Source organism: Aotus nancymaae, unplaced genomic scaffold (genome assembly GCF_030222135.1).
Source record: "Aotus nancymaae isolate 86718 unplaced genomic scaffold, 86718_ANA_hifiasm-v0.15.2.pri h1tg000003l, whole genome shotgun sequence".
In the NCBI taxonomy this organism is placed as follows: Eukaryota; Metazoa; Chordata; class Mammalia; order Primates; family Aotidae; genus Aotus; species Aotus nancymaae.
In genome coordinates, this window is record NW_026988414.1 from 70,000,923 (window position 1) to 70,025,915 (window position 24,993).

At 40.4% G+C, this 24,993-nt stretch overlaps 1 protein-coding gene across 1 annotated transcript in view; it reads left to right on the forward strand.

Annotated features, from left to right (window-relative positions):
• Window positions 1–24,993, forward strand: part of THSD4 (thrombospondin type 1 domain containing 4) — a 645,795-nt gene that overhangs the window by 254,103 nt on the left and 366,699 nt on the right. The window contains exon 6 of the mRNA XM_021667503.2: window positions 16,613–16,749. Within this exon, the coding sequence (XP_021523178.2) occupies window positions 16,613–16,749 (137 nt within the window). The remainder of the gene's footprint in view (window positions 1–16,612; window positions 16,750–24,993) is intronic.

Genomic DNA, 24,993 nt, shown 5'->3' on the forward strand with positions numbered 1-24,993 from the left:
GTGCTGTGTTTTTGTAACCGTGAGAACAGTTGAGTTTTCTTAACAGTGAGGAGAACAGGCCCAACTGAAGAGGGCAGTGGTCTTGAAACCTGCCTTAGGAGTTAGATGCGGACATCTGACGATAGCGAAGGACTGGATGGCTGTGAAGAGAGGGGTAACATGAAAGTCACTTGTTAAGGGGTTTTATTAAACCCCAAAACGAGGAGCTCAGAGGTCAAGAGCCCTCTGGGAGACTGCTAAGGGACATGCTGTGAAGGTGACAGAGGATATCCAGTCTAAAAGTCCCCACTGAGCTCTGCTGCCCCCCAGGTGCAAAGCCTGTGGCAGCTCACAAGAACTGGGCAGATGCACAGACAATTCCCACTCACTGGTTTCTGCAGTCAGAAGTTGAGACTGGCCAAGTGCTGTGGCTCACACCTGTAATCTCAGCACTTTGGGAGACTAAGGTGGGCAGACGGCTTGAACTCAGGAGTTCAAGACCAGCCTGGGCAATATAGTGATACCCCATCTCTACAAAAAATACAAAATTAGCTGGGCTTGATGATGCATGCCTTTAGTCCCAGCTACTCAGGAGGCTGAGGCAGGAGAATCCCTTGAACCCAGGAGGCAGAGGCTGCAGTGAGCTGAGATGGCATCACTGCACTTCAGCTTGGGTGGCAGAGCTAGACCATGTCCCCCTACCCCCAAAAAGTTAAGATAATGCAAGCTGGGGTTCCTTGAAGTTTTTCCCTGAATTCCTGGATGGTGTCATACCAGAACGTTCTTTTCCTGAAGCCATCCAAACTCTCTTCCTGCTAAAACCTTCCTTTTCCAGTGCCTCCCAAGTCTGCTTCTGAGTGTCTAGAAGAGAGAGAGAGAGTATGTGTCTTTGTTGAAAGTGCGGCCTGTTTTTCAGACATCAGGATTTGCTGAGTGGCCCACACATTCATGTGCCAAGCTTTTCCACCTGATGAACCCGTATCCCTGTCGAGTGCTTTGGCCTGGTACCAGTAGACTCTGAATGAAACGTGGGCATGCACACACGTATCTACATATACATGTATACACGTATATACCATGTAGACACAGGTCTATAAACACACATACACCTAATATGCACTAGAAATACACATACTCTGATACACCCACACATCTATATCATATATATACACATGCATACATAATATATACAAAATGTATGTACACACTTAAAACATACATGCATACATATGCATGCACACACACATACCTATACATATGCATACGTATTTTACTGAGATGGTAATAGCAGGGGATGAGAAGTCAAGCCATCCTCCTCTGGGTAGTGCCCATAGAGGTGCTACCACTTCTTCTGCCTCAGACTTTCTCTGGTTTCTGGGACCTTTACTTTATGTGGCAGTTTATACCAGAGTTCCCTTCCCTGACTTCCTTCCCAGAGCTCTCAGCAGCCTCAGTTCTTGACAAGAGAAACCCCAGCCACATCATTTTGCTAGAGGATATGTATTTAGTCTGTATTTTAACACATATATCCGCTCAGATAGTTAGAAATTTTCCCAAGCCATTAAACACTGGCCCATGGCCTCCCACCTCTACTGAATCTGTCAAGCTGCTTTCTTGACAGTTAGCCAGACTGGCTTTCTACTGGCAGAACCCCTTTCCAACTTACTTCTATTAAATATAACATTTTAGGATGTAACACAACATGTCACACAGCGTGAAGAGTTTTGAACCGTATGTTGCCTTTTCATAATGGCATTTGTTTTCAGTCGTTCTTTCCAGCTCTAGATTTAATCTGACGTGAGAGAAAAAGGAAACATTTCAGAAAAAGGTTGGGTAACTTGGACAAGGTGGGCTTAGCCAAATCCCATGAAACTTACGTGTCTAGGAACTTTCCACAAATGGGAAGCTACTGTGTTCCCTGTTCAGGTTTTAGGTGTGCAGGATGGAAGCTGTAGCACTTCCCAGGACTCTAGACAAGTTGTCCATTCTTCCTATGAGAACAGTGGTCTTGCATGACCTGGGCTGCTGGTTTACCTCCGCAGCCTCCCTGGTATCGGCTTGTGCTTTCCACTTCAGCCATGAGGAATGTCTCCCAGCATCTATGTGCTTCGTGCTCCTGGCCTTTGGATATATCTCTGCCTGGAGTGCTCCTCCCTCCTCTCCTCCCTTTCACATAGTAAGTAAACTCCTCCTGTTTCACAGCTGTAATTTAACACTTATTTGTGTGACTAGTTAATTCATACCTGTCTTTCCTATGAAATTGTAGTTGCAGGAAGTCAAGGACCCGGTCTCTTTTTAAAATTATTTCTGGCCGGGCATGGTGTAATCTCAGCACTTTGGGAGGCCAAGGCGGGCAGATCACAAGGTCAGGAGTTCGAGACCAGCCTGACCAACATGGTGAAACTCCGTCTCTACTAAAAATAGAAATTAGCCAGGCATGGTGATGCATGCCTGTAGTCTCAGCTATTCAGGAGACAGAGGCAGGAAAATCACTTGAACCTGGGAGGCAGAAGTTGCAGTGAACCAAGATCACACAACTGAATTCCAGCCTGGGCAACAGAGCAAGACTCCATCTCAATAAAAAATTATTTCTTCGGTACTTACTGTAGTATCTGGAATAAGATCCTCAATATGTGTATGCTGAGTGATCGAATCCATGAATGAATAAATGTTGATTGTCGCATGAGGGCGGGGACTCTGTCTTAGTAGTTTGCTTATTTCTAGATCCTTGCACAGTGCCTGGCATACAATAGATGCTCAGTAAACATCTGGTGAATGAACAAGCATTGCTTCATACATGGCCCCATGCCAGGCACTGTCCTTGGCCTTGAGGGAGTGAGCTTCTGCTTAAAGAATATGTACTCAGAGGAAAGAATTAAGAGTTTAATAGAGCACTGAGGGTAGAATTCTAAGTCAAATCTGAATTTAAATCCTTCTGACTCTACCACTTTCTAGCAGTGAGGTTTTTAACCTCCCTGAGCCAAGGGTTTCTCATCTGTAAAATGGGATAGTAATAGTGTCAATTTCTCTGAGTTGTAAGAGTGATATGAACTAATACATATGCAGTGTCTCACACAGTACTTGTTACAATGCAAGCACTCTAGCCAGGTTGAGTGTCATTATAATCAGTTTAGGAAATCTCTGTGCAGTATTTTAAGTGTGGTGAGATCATTGACAAACAGAATGACTCCAGACAAGTCTTTTCACTTTTCTGGGTGTCAGTTTTCTATTGTGTAGAATGAAAGGATTGGGTGAGGTCTTTCCAGCTGTGATGGTCCATGTAGTCCAGAGATGGCAAGATTAGTGGGAGTGGCTATGATAGAGGCAGCTTCCAGTAGTCACATCTGCAACGTCAGGCAGAATTGATTTAGGCAGAGAATAGAACGTGAGACACACCAGCCAGGGGAACAGTGTGTACAAAACCATGGTGGTGGAGAAGGAGCACAGGGAATTTGGCAAAGAGGTGATGGTTCTTTAGGAGTGATGGGAAAGGAGGAGTATAGAGCTACAAGTTCTTGAAGGGAGGGTGACCTGAAGAAGTAAGGTTTGGGGATAATATAGCTTGAGCCAGACAAATGGGGAGAGGGCAGGGAGCTTGGAATCAGGGAGACCAGCTAGGACAATGTGTAGCCTCTAACACAGGCTGATGAAGGCCTGGGCTGGGATTTGGCAGAGGAGTAAAAGGGAGGAGGAGAACTCACAATGAATGAATGATACCGCTTGGTGGTAGAGCCAATAATAAAGGTTGAAAGAGGTTTCTAGAATGTTTGTTGCCATTGACAGAGATACATCCTTGTCCTTGAGAAAACTGGGTTGTGCTCTAGAAATCTGCATTAGTGATTGGTAACCCAGCAGAAGATTGAAAGCTGGCAGCCGGGGGTGCAGAAAAAGGGAACAGAAGGAGAGGTTGACAGCCAGCTCCCATGTCCAGCATCATGGCAGACCCATGCAGGTTTCATGCAGCTGATGGGAGTAGGCCAGGGAATTGGGCAGGAGACAGGGGCATGGGGTTAGAAATCCAGAACAGAAACAGAGTCCACTTTCTGGGCCATAGGAGGGAGGCTTCCTTTATTTAGCTGGCTGCCCTAGGGGAAGCAGAAAGTCCCCAAGCCCCCGTGAGATCCCAGCAGGATGAGGGTAGGTAGGTAATCTAGCCTGCAGCAGGTGACTTTGTGGGGTAGGCATGCCCCAGTGGTGCCACAGCTGTAGCCCATTGGCAGCACAGAACAGCAGTGGGAAGCTCTGTTTGGAGTAGCTTTGGGTTCCAGAATGGACTAGTGAGGTGGAGAGTGCAGTGGGAGCAAGGACATTTCAGTCACATGGACCTGCTTACAGCTGAGCTCTACCACTTACCAACCATGTGGTTGTGACCACGTCACAGAGCTTGCCTCAGCCTCAGGGTCCTTGTCCTCCATTGGCAAGGATTGGCTAAATTAATTTCTATAAAGAGTCTAACATATAGTAAGTGTCCAATAAACACTAAAGATATAAAATTTGCAAAAGGTAGGATTAAGTTAGGCAGCTACATCCTAATGCCTGCTAAATCCAACTGCAGCTAAAAAGGAGAGAAGTTCCTGTCCCCGCTCTGTTTTCTGCACAATATAGATCATACCTGACAACTCAAAAGGAAATTTCCTCCTTGCAAAGCCTCCTGATGGCTGCAGTCTTCACTGTCTAGCTTTCAAGTATACAGCTGTAACCTTTTATTTAAGTAGCCAAACATCATTTTTTATGTTACTATGGCAGTGTATTCCCAGGGTGTCAGCTAGTAGCCTGGTTACAAGCCAGGTCTCCTCCTTCTATCCTAGTTCAGAAGCATCAGTTAGAGCAGAGATTCTCCAGGTGTGACTCCCAGACCAGCAGCACTGTCATCACCTGGGAACTTGTTAGAAATGAGTATTCTTGAACTCTACACTAGGCCTACTGCATCAGACACTCCAGGGAGTGGGGTCCATCAGCCTTTGTTTTAACAGAAGACTTCCAGAAGTTTGAAAGCCACTGAATGTTAGTGTTGTGGACAATTAGAACTATATTTAAGTATGTGTGGTGCTAAGAAGACTATTGATAGAAAATCGAACCAGTGATTTTTTTCAGGGTTCAAAAGGGATGTTTTTGTATATAAAGATACCTCAGTAAATCTGCAGAAAGAAAAACATTTAAAAAGACATTTTCGTTCACTGTTTTTAATCCATATCTGAAGCCTATTAAAACAGTCAGTTAAGTAAGATTCAGTTGGGCACCTCTTTTTTTTTTTTTTTTTGGGAGACAGGATGGAGTCTTGCTCTGTCACTAGGCTAGAGTGCAGTAGTGCGATCTCAGCTCACTGTAACCTCCCCCTCCCAGGTTCAAGCGATTCTCCTGCCTCAGCCTCCCAAGTAGCTGAGGCTACAGGTGCCTGCCAACACGCCTGGCTAATTTTGTATTTTTAGTAGAGATGGGGTTTCACCATATTGGCCAGACTGGTCTTGAACTCCTGACCTTGTGATCTGCCTGCCTCAGCCTCCCAAAGTGCTGGGATTACAGGTGTGAGCCATCGCACCTAGCCCCAGTTAGGGCACTTCTAAAGTTTCTAAGGGACGTTGCTTTTAGAAATGCCCTTTAAAGGGCATTCAGTATGAACTTATAAAGTTTAAATTTAAAGTTTATATTGCAAGTGTGGGATGGAAGATTTGGGTTATTAGGCAACTGATAAGCTGTGTGTTTTTGCATTTGAGCTTTAATAATGGAATGCACCCAAAACAGTTTTCTTTTTCCGAACAGGAAAAGCTAAGACTTAGTCTTACCCTTCTTCTTTTCTGACTTTTTCAGAACAGTTTTCTAATTCCAGAGAAGAGTCTGGCTGCTGAGAATCATTCTCCTCATCTTATTTTCCATAACTTTGTCCTGGAAAATGCAGTCTGGGGAAAAGCATTTTAAATAGTAATCATCTGAGTCTAGTCCAGAATTTGGAGTCCAAGGGCAGGCAGATACTTTGTCATAAACAGGAGCAATAATACGTAGATACTGCAGTCAGTAGAGGTGAAGCCTAGTGCTCCCGTGGCTCTGGCTGCTCCTGGGTTAGTTACCATACCAAATGCAGCAAACTCCTGGTCCATTGCTCTACTTTGAGCAAACACCTTATTTTATTTAACCCCTACATATACACTTAAGACACTGTATCCACATGTTTCTAATTCATTTACACTTCACTCATCAGCATGTGTTGGGTAAGCACCCTGCCACCTCCAAGTTTTATGAGCTGCGTTTACTAGGCTGCAATTCTTGAACAGGAGTATTGAATATTCCACCAAAAAAAAAAAAAAAAAAGAAGAACTTGACCCTGGGAAATGAGGGCTTCAGTGCTCAACTTGGAGTGAACTTGTGAAGTTTGAATGCATCTGCAGCTAAGCACAGATGTTACCTATTCTCCAGGAATAGCTTCATGTATTTATGCACAGAACCTCCTCTTTTCGTACCTGAATTTTTTTCCCCACTTAGAGTGGGAGAATGTGCAATTGTGGGAAAAGCTTGAACCTTGTTTCCTTCCACTTTCTGGGGGCTCCCATCCCTCCTAAAGTCTCCTTGCTGGCTGAGAGCAAATGCAAACCAATGCAGTAGCAAAGCTTCCTAAAATCCAAAATCTCAACACTTTAGCAACATTTTGCTTTTCTAAAAGGCAGCATTCCCTTTTTGCATGTTTCTTCCACTTATGTAAAATTTCTAAGAAGATAGCAAGGAGTTTTTTAGTTTTTTTTGGTTAATTTTAAATAGAGATTGAAAGGATCTACCATTAATAATAACTGCACAGAAGGATTTCATTTCCAAGAACCTGAATTGTTGGAGTTATTTTCTAGATTTTTTAAAAAATTGGTTTTTATTTTCTATTCCAAATTATGTGTGTATATGTTTTATAGAGTCAAATAGTTCTAAAAGTTTGCCTTTTCCCTAATCTTTCCTACTCCTCCACCATTTTAGCTGTTCTTTTGATTTTTACCTTATCTCTAAATAATATTTACACTGTTAATTCTGGGTTTTTATATTTTAAATTTTTTCTGTTGAAAATGAAGAGCTTGTCCTCTTTCACTATCCTCTCCCTAGACCTCGCCACACATACACACTCCCCATCCCACACCCTCTTGATATAATTGTTGTAATTTTGCTTAGATGAATAACCATTGCTCACATTGCGATGACTGTGTACATGCACTTCACACTGCAGCCATGTGATACACCACCTTAGGTCAGATTTCCAGAGCCCTGATCCTCAAGCAGAGATTTATGCCCAGTGTTCCTTGGGGCACAGCACCTGTGACAGATGTGGGAGGCAGGATTGGACAGAGGGAAGTTGGGCTGTGATGCAGTCACACCAAGGCCTCAGCTTGTCTTACAGGAAGCCCTGAGCAGAAGGAGCCCTGAAGAGTTACCAGCAATTGAGACAGGTTAGGCCTTTGTACCAGAGGACCAGTCATTAGATGGAGCTGTCCCTGAGGAGGAGGCTTAACCCTGGGGGAGCCAGCTTCCTCAGGCACAGCACAAGCTCCAGAACTTCACAGCTGTTGAGCCAGCTCCTAACTGCTGGGGGTGTGGCTGACTGGGATTGGCAGGTAGGGGTAGATTATCTGGGCACCGTAGTGAAGCATTCACCACATAGACTGTGATTATATTTCCTTTCCTGAAATCTGACTTTCTCTGTTGTTGACAAAGACCTTTTGGTTTTTAGTTTGCCTACATTTCTATGTACTTGATACTAATTCAACCCAAGCTCTTAATTGTGTACATCTTCTTTCAGTAGCTTCATGTCTCAGGATCTTAAAATCTCAGTATCTTAAAATGTATTGGGTATTCTGTCCATTTCATCTTAAAGAATTCTCTCCTGGAACTTTCTGACCTGCTCTAGTCTTTCCCTAGTGCACACCTGTCTTGTTGAGATCTCCTTTCTTCCTAGTCCTGAGCATTCTCTTTGCTTCTTTCTTGGCTTAGATCTTCTGTCTCCTGGATCCCACGCCTTCTACTTTCTTGATCTACTCCTTTATTGTGGTAGACTACATCCTCCAATAAGGGTGCGTGAGAAGTAGATTGCGTGGGAATTGCATTTCTGAAAATGCTTTCTTCCTAAGGATTGATAATTTGACTAGATATAGAATTCTGATTTAGAAATGGCTGCGCCTCAAAAATGATAAGGCATTACTCAATTATTCTTCAGCCGTTAAAGTTATTGTTGAGAAATCCAATACTGTTTTGTTTCTATTTGGGATGCTTGTATTATCTTTTCTTTGTCCCAGTGTCTTGAAATTTCAAGTGATGTGCTCTTCATGGGGGCTTGTTTTTATCTATCTATTGGGAGACACTTCTCCATGGGTCTCTTGTACTCTTATAAGTCTTTGGAGCATGCCAAGAATGCAAGGCCCTGACCACACTAAAGTCACATTATTTCCAGCATTGCATTTGCAGTGAGCAACCTTGAGGGATAAGTCTCCATTCAGGACAAATAGTAGGGTTGCTTATTGCTTTCAATAAAAGCAGTAGATCTCTCAACCTCAGTGTTCCTCAGCTGCAATACAAAGCCACTGTATATGCAGTATTCATGGGCCCTATGGATTGCCCTTTTGGGACTTGGGGGCAAAGGGAACAGACGCAATCACACTAATGCTCACACTACTTGCTCTTCCAGGAACTGCTTCCTCTTCTTTATCTCTCACTCAGAAATCTTCTATCTTCTGTTTGTATCCGTGAAAACAGTAACAAGATAACTTATTGATTGTAAGTAAGGTAAGATCAAATCCCAGCCCTGACACCATTATCCTGGGCACTTGATAGACTCCTGCAATCTGGAAACTGAAATTTTCTTGAGTTATTTGATGATTTCCTGTGGATCTGGAAAATTAATTGCTTCTGCTTTTCCTTTTTGTAAAATTCCAACTTTATTGAAATAAAATTCATATGTCATAAAAGTCACCAATTTAGTTGTTTTAGTATATTCACAGTTATGTAACTATTATCACGATACAATTGCAAACATTTTTCTCATCCTAAGAAGAAAACCCGTATCTATTAGCGGTCACTCCACATTATCCCTTCTCTTCAGGCCCTGGCAACCACTAATTTACTTTCTTTCTCCATGGATTTGCATATTCTGGGCATTTCATGTAAATGGAATTATACAATATATGGCCTTATATGACTGGCTTTTATTACTTAGCATAATGTTTTGAAGATTTATCAATGTCATAGCATGTATCCATACTTTAATCCTTCCTGTTGTCAGATAACATTCCATTGTATGGATATACCACATTCACATTTTGTTTGTCCATTCATCAGTTGAGAGACATTTCAGTTGTTTCCACTTTTTAACTGTTATGAATAATGCTGCTGCTATAGTCTGAATGTTAGTGTCACCCCAAAATTCATATGCTGGAACCTAACATTCAATGTGATATCATTTGGAGATGGGACATTTTGGAATTAAGTTATGAGGGCTTCAGCCTCATTAATGGGATTAGTATCCTCATAAAAGAGACTTGAGTAAGCCCCCTTGCCTCGTCTGCTATGCGAGGATAACAGCAACAAGGTGCCATCTGTGAAGCAGACAGAACCCTCACTGGACACTGAATCTTTTGGCACCTTGATGCTGGACTTCCCAGCCTCTGGAACTCAGAAATAAACTTCTGTTGTTTATATATGATATAATCTAAGATATTTTGTTATAGCACCCAAACAAACTAAGACAGCTGTTATGAATATTTAGGTACACATTTTTAGGTTAACATAGATTAAATTTACACCCATTTTCTTCTAGGAATTTTATAGTTTTAGTTTTTACATTTAGGTTGATCAGTTTTTAGTTATCTTTTGTATATGGTTTGAGGTAGGGATCCAACTTCATTCTTTTGCATGCAAAAGTTACCCCACTGTCATTTGTTGCAGACACTATTTTTTCCCTATTGAATCATCTTAGCACTTGTGTTGAAAATCAATTGACCATAAATGTAAGACTTTATATCTAGACTCTAAGTTCTATTCCATTGATCTATGTGTTTAGCCTTATGATAATACCACACTTACTGTTGATTTGTAGTAAGTTTTAAATTCAGGAAATACGAATCCTCCAACTGTTTTTTTTTTTTTTTGGTCCCTTGCATTTTTGTATAAAATTTAAGATTAGCTTCAGAAAGATAATAGGCCAGTTGGTAGTTTCTGTTGAATATGCAGATCAATATGGGGGAGTATTGCCATCTTAACAATGTTAAATCTTTATATCCAAGAAAATGTGATATCCTTCCATTTGTTTAGATCTTTCTTAATTTATTTCAACAATATTTTGAGATTTTCAATGCATAAATCTTATACTTCTTTAATTAAACTTGTTTATAATTATTTTTGTTCTTTTTAATGCTATTTTAAGTTGAATTGCTTTTTCAAATTCATTTTCAGAATGCTCATTGATAGTAAATAGAAATACAATTAAGAGGTAGGGTCTCACTATGTTGCCCTTGCTGGTCTTGAACTCCTGGCCGCAAGTGATCCTTCTGCCTTGGACTCCCAAAGTTACAGGCATGAGCCCCCGTACCTGGCCCTCAAAGTATTTTCTAATTTTCCCTGTGGTTTCTTTCTTGATTATTTATTTAAGAGTATGTTGTTTAATTTCCATGTATTTTTAAAGTTCCCCAATTTTTTTCTGCTATCGATTTTTAATTTCATTCAATTGTGGTCTGAGAACATACTTTTCATTATTTTGATATTTTAAAATTTATTAAAGTTTGTTTTATAGCCTAACATTTATTCCCTCTTGGAGAATGTTTCATGTGCACTTGAGAAGAATGTGTATTCTGCCACTGTTGTGTGGAGTGTTCTATAGCTATCTGAGTCTAATTGCCTTATAGTATTGTTCAGGTATTCTATATCTTTATTGATCTTCTATAGATCTCAGTCTAATTGGTTTATAGTGTTATTCAAGTATCCTACTTCCTTATTGATAGTCTATAGATATCTAACTGGTTTATAGTGTTGTTCAAGTATTCTATTTCCTTATTGATCTGCTTTAGATATCCAAGACTAATTGGTTTATAGTGTTATTCGAGTATTCTGTTTCCATATTGATCTTCTGTCTCATTGCTGTATTCATTATTGAAAGTGGGATATGAAAGTTTGAAACTACCATTGTATTATTGTCTATTTCTTCTTTCAGTTCTGTCAGGTGTGTATGTGTGTGTTTTAGATGGAGTCTTACTCTGTCACCCAGGCTGGAGTGCAATGGCATGATTTCGATTCACCACAACGTCCGCCTCCCAAGTTCAAGCAGTTTTTTTTGCCTCAGCTTCCTGAGTAGCTGGGATTACAGGCACGTGCCACCATACCTGGATAATTTTTGTATTTTTTTTTTTTAATAAAGATGGGGTTCTGCCATGTTGCCCAGGCTGGTCTCAAACTCCCAGTCTTAGGTGATCTCCCTACCTCAGCCTTCTAAAATGTTGGGAATACAGGCATGAGCCACCGTGCCCAGCCTGTCAGTTTTTACTTTATGTATTTTGGGGCTTGGTTGTTATGTCTTCCTGATGGATTGACTCTTTTGTTATTATAAAACATTCTTGTCTCTAGTAACAACTTTTGTCTTAAAGTCTACTTTGCCCAAAATATTAGTAGAGCCACTCTAGCTGCCTTTTGCTTTTATGGAAGAGTTGATTTTCAGAGGTACTGAAAGCCATTCTGGAAAGTGGAACCTCTAACTACTTCTTACAACTCTTAGAGATCCTTGTTCCGGTTTTAGGTCTGTTGTCTTTCCCCTATGTCCAAAGTTATCTTTTGGAGACTCTGTAATGCTATGTAGCTTTATTGCTTTTATTGCTGCTTAGGATTAGCTTTCTTGGGTCATAAGTCCTTACAATGGGTGCTTCTGCTTTCCGGTTTCCAAAATTTTGTAACTGTTAACTCCTTTTCTATTTGTTTTTTTGAGTTTATTACCTTTTAAAAAAATCTTTATTGGCTGGGCGTGGTGGCTCACGCCTGTAATCCAAGCACTTTGGAGGCCAAGGCAGGCAGATCACCTGAGGTCGGGAGTTCAAGACCAGCCTGACCAACATGGTGAAACCCCATCTTCAAAAAATAATAAAAAATAAAAAAAAAATCTTTATTATATTGATGGCTTTTCAAGGAAACAATTCAATGAGTGATTTAAATCTTTAACTTGTATTCGAGGGTACACTCTTTAGCTTTTAGTTGCTTTACTCTTAGTGACCTAAATTTTCTTGTATAGTCACCAGCATTTTTTACATGATCAGAGGGCTTTAAATATCAGGGGTCCCGATACTTGGTAATATCCTAAATTTAATTAGAGTGCTTATATTTGGGGTTATATCATCTTTTAAATTCAGGCGAGGGATCTGAATAGCTTTGATTCAAAATAAGAAGAGTCAGCTGCTTCCAAGTCTGCTCACTACTTGATTTTCTTTAGAGCAATGATTCCCAAACTTGACCATGTCCTGGACCTCATCCCCAGAGTTTCTGATCCAGGATGTCTGGGGTGAGGCCCAAGAATTTGCATTTTCAGCAAGTACGCAGGTGATGCTGGTGCCGCTGGTCCCAGGACCACACTGAGAACTACTGCTTTAGTGTGTGGATGGTGAGATGTTCTTTTTGGAGATGGGGAGGACACAGATGAGAACAAAGGAGGAGAGGAACAGAGAGATGTTTGTGCCCCCTTGCTCTTATTCCATTGCTCCCCTTTCTGTTTTCCCCTTTTGTCTGCGCTAACAAAACCTGGCAAAATCTGCTTAGAGCAGCATCTCCTGGCATCAAAATCGTACTTTACTCAAAGGCAAAAAAATAAAGTGAATATTCGTGCAAAACCTTAATTTGAAACCCTTCTAATGTTGTTGTTGCTGTTGTTTTTGAAATGGGATCTTGCTCTTGCTCTGTCATCCAGGCTGGAGTGCAGTAGTGCTATCATAACTCACTGCAGCCTCAAACTCCTGGGCTCAGAGGATCCTCTCACCTCAGCCTCTTGAGTAGCTGGGACTACAGGCGTGCACCCTCATGCCCGACTAATTTTTTTTAATTTTTTTGTAGAGACAGGGTCTCATTATGTTGCCCGGGCTGGTCTCGGACTCCTGGGCTCAAGCAACCCTCCTGCTTCAGCTTTCAAAGGTGCTGGCATTACAGACATGAGCCACTGTGCCATGCCCAAATGTATTTTTATGTAGAATTTTACAGGGGTTGAGGGCTGGGGGCGGTGGCTTATGCCTGTTATCCTAGTACTTTGGGAGGCTGAGGCAAAGGGATCACTTGAGACCAGGAGTTTGAGACCAGGTGGGCAACATGGCAAAACCCCATCTCTACAAAAAATACCATTAGCTGAGTGTGGTGGTGCACACTTGTAGTCCCAGCTACTTAGGAGGCTGAGGTGGGAGGATGGCTTGAGCCTGGGAGGTCATGGTTGCAGTGAGCCAAGAACACTCCAGCCTGAGTGATACAAGATGCTGTCTCACACAGACACAAAGGTGGGGCAGGCAGTGGGTAGGAAGTCTATGCAGGGTTTAGAGAAGTCATTACATAATTTTACGAAAAGAACTGGGCATTTTCTTTTTCTTTCTTTTTTTTTTTTGAGAGGGAGTCTCTGCCTCCCAGGTACAAGCGATTCTCCTGCCTCAGCCTCCTGAGTAGCTGGGATTACAGGCACCCACCACTACACCCAGCTAATTTTTTGTATTTTTAGTAGAGGCAGGATTTCACCATGTTGGCCAGGCTGGTCTCAAACTCCTGACCTCATGATTCGCCCGCCTCAGCCTCCCAAAGTGCTGGAGTTACAGGCGTGAGCCACCGCACTTGGCCAGAACTGGGATATTTTCTAAGGCAACAGAATGCTACACAATTTTGTTAAAAAGCCTCTTATCTCAGATTTCAGTTATCTCCTAGTTGCAAATCTGAGGAGGCAGACCCAGTGCCTATTGGTGGGAGGAGCCAGAGTTAAGGCCATTCCTCTAGTTTCTTTTCTTGTGGCCTTTTGGAGATTCTGCTGTAATTGTCTCATGTTTAGCTTTTCTTTTTTCTCAGAATGTTCTTCTGCAGTATGGTTGCAAATATTGAGAAATAAAATTGTGGCCCCAAAAGATGGGATCTCAAAGGATAGAGATACCTGGGAGGAAGCCAAGAGAAGTGAGGACCCAAAACCCTTGCCCAGATGAGGCTGCCTTTCGCAAACACTTTTATTACTTACAATGCAATGCACCTGGATAGTTCTAGCGATTCAGAAAGCCAGGATCTGGGGAGAGAGGGAATAGGATCTTAATAGATGAAATAAGAAAGCAAGTTACAGGAGATGAGTTTTGTCTGAAGCTTGTCACTTCCTTTCTTAGGCCTGTTTTTAAATCTATAAAATGATGATTTGGTTGGGAATAAATCCCAAAGGTGCTTCCATGTTGGTTTTCTTTTATTTATTTCCCCCAAATCACTTCTTATAAGATAGAGCTCAGAGTACCTAGATGATGCGATCTCCCTGAACCATGTGGTCCCAGAGGCTCCATGATATTTCCTGTTAGAGGTTTTCAGTGGCTTTGAAATAGAAGGAAGTTTATTGCTATGACAGTCAGGCAGCCACACTGGGGAAATATGCTGTTTTGTGTTGTGTAGGAAAAGTCAGTAATACCCAGTCTGGTAATCTGATTTTTAAACAAAGATTTGCCCCTGGAACAGGCTGCCTATGGCTGAGATAGCATTGGTCTTGTCTCCAAAAACAGTTAAAAAAAAAAAAAAATCAGTGTGTACTTGGCTTGTCTGTCTCTTTTAGATATAGAAATATGTTTTGACTGAAAATTATTTTCATTCTTATTTTGGAAGCAACTAAATTGCTCTGAGATGTTCCTTGTAGCAGTAATTAATTTAGCATTTACTGTGCACCTGCTGTGTGTCACACTTGGTGTGAAGTGATAGAAATGTAGAGAAAGACTCTGAGGTGGGGAAATATATCTAGCAGGAGGGGAGAGAAAGCCAAAGGGGAAAAAAGGCCAGGATTTATTTATGCATCCCTTGTTTTATTCTTCAGAGATTTGTTTAGCATTTGCTTTGTGCCAAGCTCTGTGCTGGGTTCCTGGGATACAAAAGTGAATAAGACAGAGACATCCTGTGTTCTCGCAAAACCACACTGCAATGCATCATGGTTAACCCTGAAATAGAGGAGGCCACATCAGCCTGCGGCGGGGCAGAAGTAGAGGTGGGATCAAGATCCATGGAGGGCTTCCTGAGGAGGTGACTTGGACGTGCCAACAAAGTACAAATGTGTGCCAGCCAAGTGATGGAAGGAACAGTTAAGCAATGGCTAGAGAGAGGAAGTGCTTAGTTGGGTGTAGAATGTGGATTTAGGAATGTGGATTTAAGGAAGAACAGGAGGAAATGAGGCCATAAAGTTAGGTGAGGTTCCGCTCTTGAAAGATATTTTATCCTTCGGTTAGAACTTTGAACTTCAACCTAAAATGATGGAGAAACCACTTAAATATCTCATAACAAGAGAATTACAGGAAGCTGCAGCCATTTAAAAAGGCATACAGATTATATAACTGCATAGATTTTAAGATTAAAAAGCAGAATGTGGCTGGGCACAGTGGCTCATGCCTGTAATCCCAGCACCAAAGTGGCATGAGCCACCCTTGGGAGGCTGAGGTGGGCAGATCACTTGAGGTCAGGAGTTCAAGACCAGCCTGGCCAACATGGTAAAACCCCGTCTCTACTAAAAAATAGAAAAAAAAAAAAAAAGAACCAAAAAACTAGCTGGCTATGGTGGCAGGTGCCTGTAATCATAGCTACTTGGGAGGCTGAGGCAGGAGAATCACTTGAACCCAGGAGGCATAGGTTGCAGTGAGCCGAGATTGCACCATTGCACTCCAGCCTGGGTTACAGAGTGAGACTCTTCAACATAAAAATTGTGTGCTCACTATGATTGCTGATATATGAAGTATATCGAGGTTGGTACAAAAAAAAAGTATATCTAGGTTTTTGCCATTGAAAGTAATGGCAAAACCTGCAATTATTTTTGTATCAACCTAGATATTTTTATGGTACAATTTTTTTATGGTACAATATTTTTATGGTACAGTTTTTTTATGGTACAATTATTTTTGTACCATATATAACTATTTTTGCACCGATCTAATTAGTTTTGACAATGGCAAAGCATAGGAGGATGTCTAAAAGTAGAATCTGTTATTTGCATGGTGAGAGTCTTTAAGAATTCCTTTATAATATTCACTCAGCATTGAATTACTACTATATGCAAATAGAACAAGATACAATCCCTTCCCTCTAATCGAATATGGGGAGAGCTGATAACTTTCATGCTCTTTTAAAAAGTGTGGAATTATGAAATATCCAGAATAGGCAAATCCATACAGAAAGTAGATTGGTGGTTGCCAAGATCTGGTGGGGAGCGAGGAATTGAAATGACAGCGTATAGGCACAGGGCTTCTTTTTGAGCTGATAGAAATGTTCTGGAATTATATAGTAATGGTTGTGGCTGGACATGGAATCTTAGGAACATACAAAGACTCATTGAACTGTGTAGTTGGTTAAAATGATTTTATGTTACATGAATTTTATCTCAATAAAAATTACAGGAAAAAAGATGACGTTGCTTACACCTCATCTTTACTTTATTTTATTTTGGCAGTAAAAGGCAATCGCAAATGTGAGTTGAACTGCCAGGCAATGGGCTACCGCTTCTATGTACGGCAAGCTGAGAAGGTCATCGATGGCACCCCCTGTGACCAGAACGGCACGGCCATCTGTGTGTCTGGGCAGTGCAAGGTAAGAGCCCCTGAACTGGGGCACCTGGTGTGAATTCTCGGGGTGTTTGATCTGTGACTGCTGACTCCATTGTTTTCCGGGGAGGGACTAGGCTGCTAGCTCCCCCCAGCCCACGTGGGGGCCCCTGAACCATGCGCTCTGGGGGGACTGGGCTGAGATGGGCTACTTGGTCAGCCCTGACTCTGCTTGTGATCTTTGGGTGTCATCATGTCCAAATAATGGAAATGCCAGTATTAAGTGATTTATGTTGACGCCACATGCTTCACAAGGGGCGTGGTGATCTTTGCTGGTTGGATCTGGAGCTCCTTCCTTGCCTGTGAAAAACGGAGGTTATGGAAAGGGCACTGCTGGTTAAATCAAGAAATGGTTGGCGTCATGAAGGTGGCATTTTAAGGGAATGGCATATTTTATCTTGCCTCTCCCCAGAAGAGGCAGGCTTCCAAAGGAAAGTTGTTTCATGCCTTTTGTAGCAGAAGTTGTACTTTAAACAGGAAGTTTTCAACCTCCTTGGGCTTCTGAAGTCTGTTCCAGGAACTCCCCCGCCTGGCATTCTGCAAACATTCTGGGCTTGAGAGAATCCTTGTGGGATGCTCAGCATTGACAGAAAGCACCATTTGGTTTAAAAATAGGCATCTTAGGTGAAATGGCACAAATTCTGTAGCCACATTAATTTGCGCTGGGACTTGTACCTTCCTTTCATCTACATGTGCGTTAGTGGAGCTAAGATTTTAGCAGGTAAATGACTCTGGAGCCCAAAGGAAGAGTTTGTCTTAATTAGCACTCTATAGCTAGCTGGCAGACTGATTTTTATCAAAGGAAGAGCTCTTTGACTATAACATCTGAAAGTTCCTATTGTATTTTGAATATAAATTGCTACTGTGTTTAATATTAAGGATATTGAGGTGTGATTTATGAGCACAACCTACTCCCTCAACAACATTTTGAATGAGGAGGTTTCATATAGGATGCAAAATAACTTGCAAAGCAGGATTGATATTTTCAGATTTTAAAAAAGGATATTTTAAATTATTACAAGTATGTAATGGATGTATATATTTATGAGGTATATGTGATATTTTGATACGGGCATATAGTGTGTAATGATCAAATTAGGGTAATTGGGGTATCCATCACCTTAAGCTTCTATCATTTATTTGTATTAGGAACATTCCAGTTACACTCTTTTATTTATTTTTTTGTTTTTTGAGACGGAGTTTCATTCTCGTTGCCCAGGCTGGAGTGCAATGGCACAATCTCAGCTCACTGCAACCTCTGCCTCCCCGGTTCAAGTGATTCTCCTTCCTAAGCCTCACAAGTAGCTGGGATTACAGGCACCTGCCATCATGCCCAGCTAATTTTTTTGTATTTTTAGTAGAGACAGGGTTTCACCATGTTGGCCAGGCTGGTCTTGAACCCCTGACCTCAGGTGATCCACCTGCCTTGGCCTCCTAAAGTGTTGGGATTACAGTTGTGAGCCACCGCACCCCGCCTCTACCCTTTGACTTATTTTAAAATATACAGTAAGTTATTGTTAGCTATAGTCACCTTATTGTGCTACCAAATACTCAATCTTATTCATTCTAACTGTATTTTTTTTTTTTTTCCCATTAACCATCCCCACTTTATAACCCCATCCCCACTACCCTTCCCAGTCTCTGGCAACCGTCATTTCACTCTGTCTTCAGGAGTTCAATTTTGTGTTGTTGTTTTTTTTTCAAGCTCCCACATATGAGTGAGAACATGTGATATTTGTCTTTGTATGCCTGGCTTATTTCAGTTGACAGAAATTCAGTTCTATCCATGCTATTGCAAATGACAGGATTTTGTTCTCACATTTTGAATGCAAGTTAAGAAAAGAACAAGGTGTCACTTGATATCTGATGTGTATGAAGTATCCTTGGAAGAGCAAACCCTGAAAGAATTAGGATGTGGCATAGAAGAGGCAGGAAACATCATGGAAAATATCATAGCCTCCAGTTTTCCGCTCCTTTGGGAAAACCACTGGTTTTCACACATCCTCTTTAGGCTTCAGTTTCCTCAGAAAATACCAAGGGGTGTTCTCTTAGAGTTTTATGGTCTCCATCTATAATGGTCTCTGCTTCTAAATGTTGCTGAAGTAAGATGATGGGCCTGATGGCAATCTAGCTTTATCGTTCAGATCCCAGCTCAACTGTTTCATTTCCTGAATACAGCTGCATACTGCTGAGGAATGGTGAATGTAACAGTAAAGTATAATGGTTACAAACATGACCCTGAAGTTGGACTACCTGGGTTCAAGTCATGTCTCTTCCACTGATTCACTGTGCGATTTTGCAAAAGTTACTTAAGCTCTCTCTGCTTCTGTACATCATCTAAAAAATGAGGAGGATGGTACCTACACCCTGTGTTGTGGTGAAGAGTCATGACCCTGTAACAAGGTCTGGCATTAAGTAAGCATACTGGCATTTATTAGTATTAACATTGCATATGCCTACATATATACCATTGTACTTGGATTTTCTATGCAAAAGTATTTGCCTTTTTTCTTGATTATAGATTTGTCAGATGCACATGCTCTTTTGGGTCAGTGCTCTCATGCTATAGTGTGAATCACTGAGGGATTGCAGATTCTGATTCAGTAGGGCCTGGGGAAGGGCCCGGGAGTCTGCTTTTCTAACAAACTTCCATGCGATGCTGATGCTGCTGGTCCCTGGATCATACTTCGAGTAGCAAAGTTTTAAGGGACACTGATTAAAATATAGTTAACAAAGAGCCAGAAATATAAATATATGGGGGTGAGATGACTTGGAAGGAATATGAAATGTGGTCTCTGGGAGACCACATTTTCTTAGTATTTCATTAAATGTCTATGAGCTGGTGATACAAAAGAAAAGCAAACACTTATAAGGACATGGATATGGATTCTTATTGAGGAAAAACATTCAAACTTTACGGCAACACAGTTTGCAGATAATCACTGTTAAAAGCCTGAAACAGACATTTTCCAGGATGTAAGTGTATTAATAGGGTTCTGATGTTACTGTCACTGCTTTGATACTACTTTGCATTTTTTCTCTGCATTTGCCTGAAATTTCCTCATTGAAGTTTGTTGGAACCACTGACTATCCCATCCTCTCTAGAACTTCAGTTTAAATAATCAGAAGTACATTTGCTTCCCAGGCTGAACTTGTGTTTACTTTGCAACTTTCAAAGGGTAAAAAGTGTCCTTTTCTAAATATTTGATTGGATGCCCAGAATTCAAATTCATTTCTTCACCTCTCTGACTTGTGGCTGAGAAAGCTGTCACTTGCAGACAGTTCTCCCTAAGATATGTGTCTGCATCTGAAATAGTTGCACAAAGCCTCTCCTGGCCACATAGGGTTGAAAGAAGTAGCCAGGATTGCAAGAAAAGTTAATGAAAGGTGACAAGCATTACATAATAATATAAGCTGAGTCTGCAAGAGTCCTCAGGAGAGGAGGGCACTGTCCTCACATCAAGCCAAGTAAAGGCCCCAGGCCCACCCATTGCTGGCTTGAATGCTGTGTTTCAGCTCAAGCTAGACCTGTGTTTACCCAGTTCTGGAGCTCCTCTCTGTTTTGTTTATTTTTTTAAAAAATTCTTAATTTGTCATTTTTGTGGGCACATAATTTATATTTATAGAGTACATTAGATAATTTGATACAGGCGGACAATACGTAATAATCGCATCAGAGTAAATGGGGTATCCATCCCCTCAAGCATTTATCCTTTGTGTTACGATCCAGTTATACTCAGTTATTTTTAAATGTACAATTACATTATTATTGACTATAGTCACCCTGTCATGCTTTCAAATGCTAGATATTATTTATTCTTTCTATTTTTTTGTACCCATTAACCGTCCCTACCTCCCCCTTAACCCCCCATTACTCTTCCCAGCCTCTGACAACCATCTTTCTCCTCTCCATCTCCATGAGTTCAATTGTTTTCATTTTTGGCTTCCACAAATAAGTGATACCAGGCCTAGTTTGTCTTTTTTTCTTCTTTGAGATGGAGTCTCACCCTGTTGCCCAGGCTGGAGTGCAACGTTGCAATCTTGGCTCAGCATAACCTCCACCTCCTGAAGCAATTCTCCTGTCTCAGCCTCCCAAGTAGCTTGGATTACAGGCATGTACCACCACACCTGGCTAATTGTTGTATTTTTAGTAGAGATGGTGTTTTGCCATGTAGGCCAGGCTGGTCTCAAACTCCTGACCTCAGGTGATCCACCCACCTTGGCCTCCCAAAGTGCTGGGATTACAAATGTGAGCCACCACGCCCAGCCCAAAGTTTGTCTTTTTGTGCCTGGTTTGTTTCACTTAACATAATGAGCTCCAGTTCCATCTATGTTGTTGCAAATGACAGGATCTCATTCTTCTTTGTGGCTAAATAGTATTTATTGTGTATCTGTACCACATTTTCTTTATACATTCACCTGTTGATGGGCACTTAAGTTGATGCAAATCTTGGCTTTTGTGAATAGTGCTGCAATAAACATTAAGTGTGTAGATATCTCCTCAGTATACTGATTTCTTTTCTTTGGGATATATGCCTAGCAGTGGGACTGCTGGATCACATGGTAGCTCTATTTTTAGTTTTTTGAGGAACCTCCAAACTGTTCTCTAAAGTGGTTGTACTAATTTACATTCCCACCTTCAGTGTAAGAGGGTTCCCTTTACTCCGCATCCTCACCAGCCTTTATTATTGCATGACTTTTAGATAAAAGCCATTTGAACTGGGGTGAGACAACATCTCATTGTAGTTTGGATTTGCATTTCTCTAATGATCAGTGATGTTGAGTAGGTTTTCATATGCCTGTTTTCAATTTGTATGTCCTCTTTTCAGAAATGTTTATTCAAATCTTTTGCCCATTTTAAAATCAGGTTATTAGAGATTTTTCCTGTAGAGTTGTTTGAGCTATTATATATTCTGGTTATTAATCCCTTGTCAGATAAGTAGTTTGCAAATATTTTCTCCCATTCTGTGGGTTGTCTCTTCACTTTGTTGATTATTTTCTTTGCTGTGCAGGAACTTTTTAACCTGATGTGATCTGATTTGTCCATTTTTGCTTTGGTTGCCTGTGTTTGTGGGGTATTACATAAGAAATCTTTGCCCAGTTCTATGTCCCTGAGAGTTTCCCCAATGTTTTCTTGTAATAGTTTCATGGTTTGAGGTCTTAGATTTAAGTGTTTAATCCATTTTGGTTTGATTTTTGTATAGGGTGGGAGAGAGTTTAGTTTCATTCTTCTGCATATGGATTTCCAGGTTTCCCAGCACCATTTTTTGAGGAAACTGTCCTTTTTCCAATGTATGTTCTTGACACCTTTGTTGAAAATGAGTTCACTGCAGTTGTGTGTATTTATTTCTACGTTCTCTATTCTGTTCCATCGGTCTATATGTCTGTTTTTATGCCACTACCATGCTGTTTTGGCTACTATTGCTATGTAGTATGATTTGAAGTCAAGTAATGTAATTCTTCCAGTTTTCTTCCTTTTGCTCAGGATTGCTTTGGTTATTCTTAGTCTTTTGTGGTTCCATATAAATTTTAGAATTGTTTTCTTCTATTTCTGTGAAGAACTTCATTGGTATTTTGATAGGAATTTCATTAAATCTGTAATTTGCTTTCGTTTTATGGACATTTTAACAATATTAAGTCTTGCAATCCAGGAACACAGGATATCTTTCCATTCTTGTGTATCCTCTTCAACTCCTTTTATCCATGTTTTATAGTTTTCATTGTAGAGATCTTTTACTTCTTTGGTTAATTCCTAGGTATTTTATTTGTAGCTATTGTAAATGGGATTAGTTTTTAAATTTCAGATTGTTTGCTGTTGGCATATCGCAATATGTATATTTGCTGTTCCCATATAAAAACATTACTGTTTTTTGTATGTTGATTTTGTATACTGCAACTTTACTGAATTTGTTTATCAATTCTAATCATTTTTGGAGTTGTTAGTGTTTTACAAATATAAAATTATATCATCTGCAAACAAGGGTTATTTGACTTTGTCCTTCCGGATTTGGATGGCCTTTATTTCTTTCTCTTCTCTGATTGTTCTAGCTAGGACTTCCAGTACTATGTTGAATAATAGTATTGGAAGTGACCATCCTTGTCTTGTCCAGATCTTAGAGGAAAGGCTTTTATTTTTTCCCTATTCAGTATGATGCTGTGGATCTGTCATATATGACTTTATTATGTTAAGGCATGTTCCTTCTATACCCAGCTTTTTGAGGGTTTTTATGAAGGATATTGAATTTTATCAAATGCTTTTCTGGCATCAATTGAAAGGATCATATGGTTTCTGTCCTTCATTCTGCTGCTGTATCACATTGATTGATTTGCCTACGTTGAACCATCCTTGCACCCCTGAGATAAATCCCACTTGGTCCTGACGAATGATATTTTTAACATGTTGCTGAATTTAGTTTGCTAGTTTTGTCTTAAGGATTTTTGCATCAATGTTTACGAGGGATATTGGCCTGTAGTTTTCTTTTTCTGTCATGTCTTTGTCCGGTTTTGGTATCAGGGTAATACTTGCCACATAGAATGAATTTGGAAGTATTCCCTCCTCCTCTACTTTTTAGAACAGTTTGAATAGGATTGATCTTAAATCTTCTTTAAATGTTTGGTAAAATTCAGCAGTGAGACTATTGGGTCTGAGTCTTCTTTACTGGGAGGTGTTTTATTACCGTTTCTGTCTCATTACCTGTTAATTGGTCTGTTCAAGTATTGTATTTCTTCATGGTTCAATCTCTGCAGGTTGTATGTGCCTAGGAATGTCATCCATTTTTCCAGTGTGTTGGCATATAGTTCCTCATAGTAGTCACTAATGATCCTTTGAACTTCTGTGGTATCATTTGTAATGTATCCTTTTTCAGCTCTGATTTTTTATGCAGGTCTCCTCTCTTTTTTTCTTAGTTTGGGTAAAGCTTTGTCCATTTTATTTGTTTTTTTCAAAAACCAACTTTTCATTTTGTTGATCTTTTGTGTTGTTTTCTTTATTTCAATTTCATTTATTTTTGCTCTGATCTTTATTTTCTTTTTCTTTTTCTTTTTTTTTAAAACACAATCTTGCTCTATGGCTGAAGCTGGAGTTCAGGGGCATGATCACAGCCCACTGCAGCCTTGACCTCCAGGCTCAAGCAATTCTCCCACCTCAGCCTCCTGCATAGCTGGAACTACAGGCACACGCTATCACACCTGACTAATTTTTAAATTTTTTGTAAAGGTGGAATCTCACTATGAAGCCTAGGCTGGTCTTGAACTCCTAGGCTCAAGCAATTCTCTTGCCTTGGCCTCCCAAAGTGCTGAGATGTAGGTGTAAGCACCATGCCTGGCCTATTATTTATTTTCTTTTACTAATTTTGGGGTTTTTCTTGTGTTTCTAGTTCTTTAAGATGCATCAATATGTTTATTTGAGTTTTTCTACTTTTTTGATGTAGGTGCTTATAGGCATAAACATCCCTCTTAGTACTGCTTTCAGTGGATCCCATAGATTTTGGTGTGCTGTGTTTCCATTGTCATTTGTTTCAAGAAATTTTTCAATTTTCTTCTCTATTTCTTCGTTGACCCACTAATCATTCAGGAGCATATTGTTTAATTTTCATAAGTTTATATAGTTTCCAAAATTCCTCTTATTATTTTCTAGTTGTATTCTATTGTGGTCAGAGAAGGCACATGATATTATTTCAGGTTTTTTAAAAATGTTTTAAGACTTGTTTGGTGGCCTAACATATGGTCTATCCTTGAGAATGATGCATGTGCCGAGGAAAAGGATGTGTATTCTGCAGCTGTTGGATGAAGTGTTCTATAAATATCTATTAGATCCATTTGGTCTGTAGTATAGATTAAGTTTGATGTTTCTTTGCTGATTTTTTGTCTGGATGATCTGTCCAATGCTGAGAGTGTGGTGTTGAAGTGTCCAGCTGTTAATGTATTGGCAGCTGTCTCTTTTTTTTTTTAGTTCTAGTGCTATTTGCTTTGTATATCTGCGTGCTCCAGTGTTGGGTGCATATATGTTTACAATTGCTGAATTTACTCCTTAATCATCATACAATGACGTTTTGTCTCTTTTTGTAGTTTTTGTGTTGAAATCTAGTTTGTCAACATGTAGCTACTCCTGTTCATTTTTGGTTTTCATTTGCGTGGAGTATCTTTGTTATTCCCTTTATTTTCAGTCTGTGTGTGTTTTTATATGTGAAGTGTGTTTCCTGTAGGAAACAAATGTATGGGTCTATTTTTT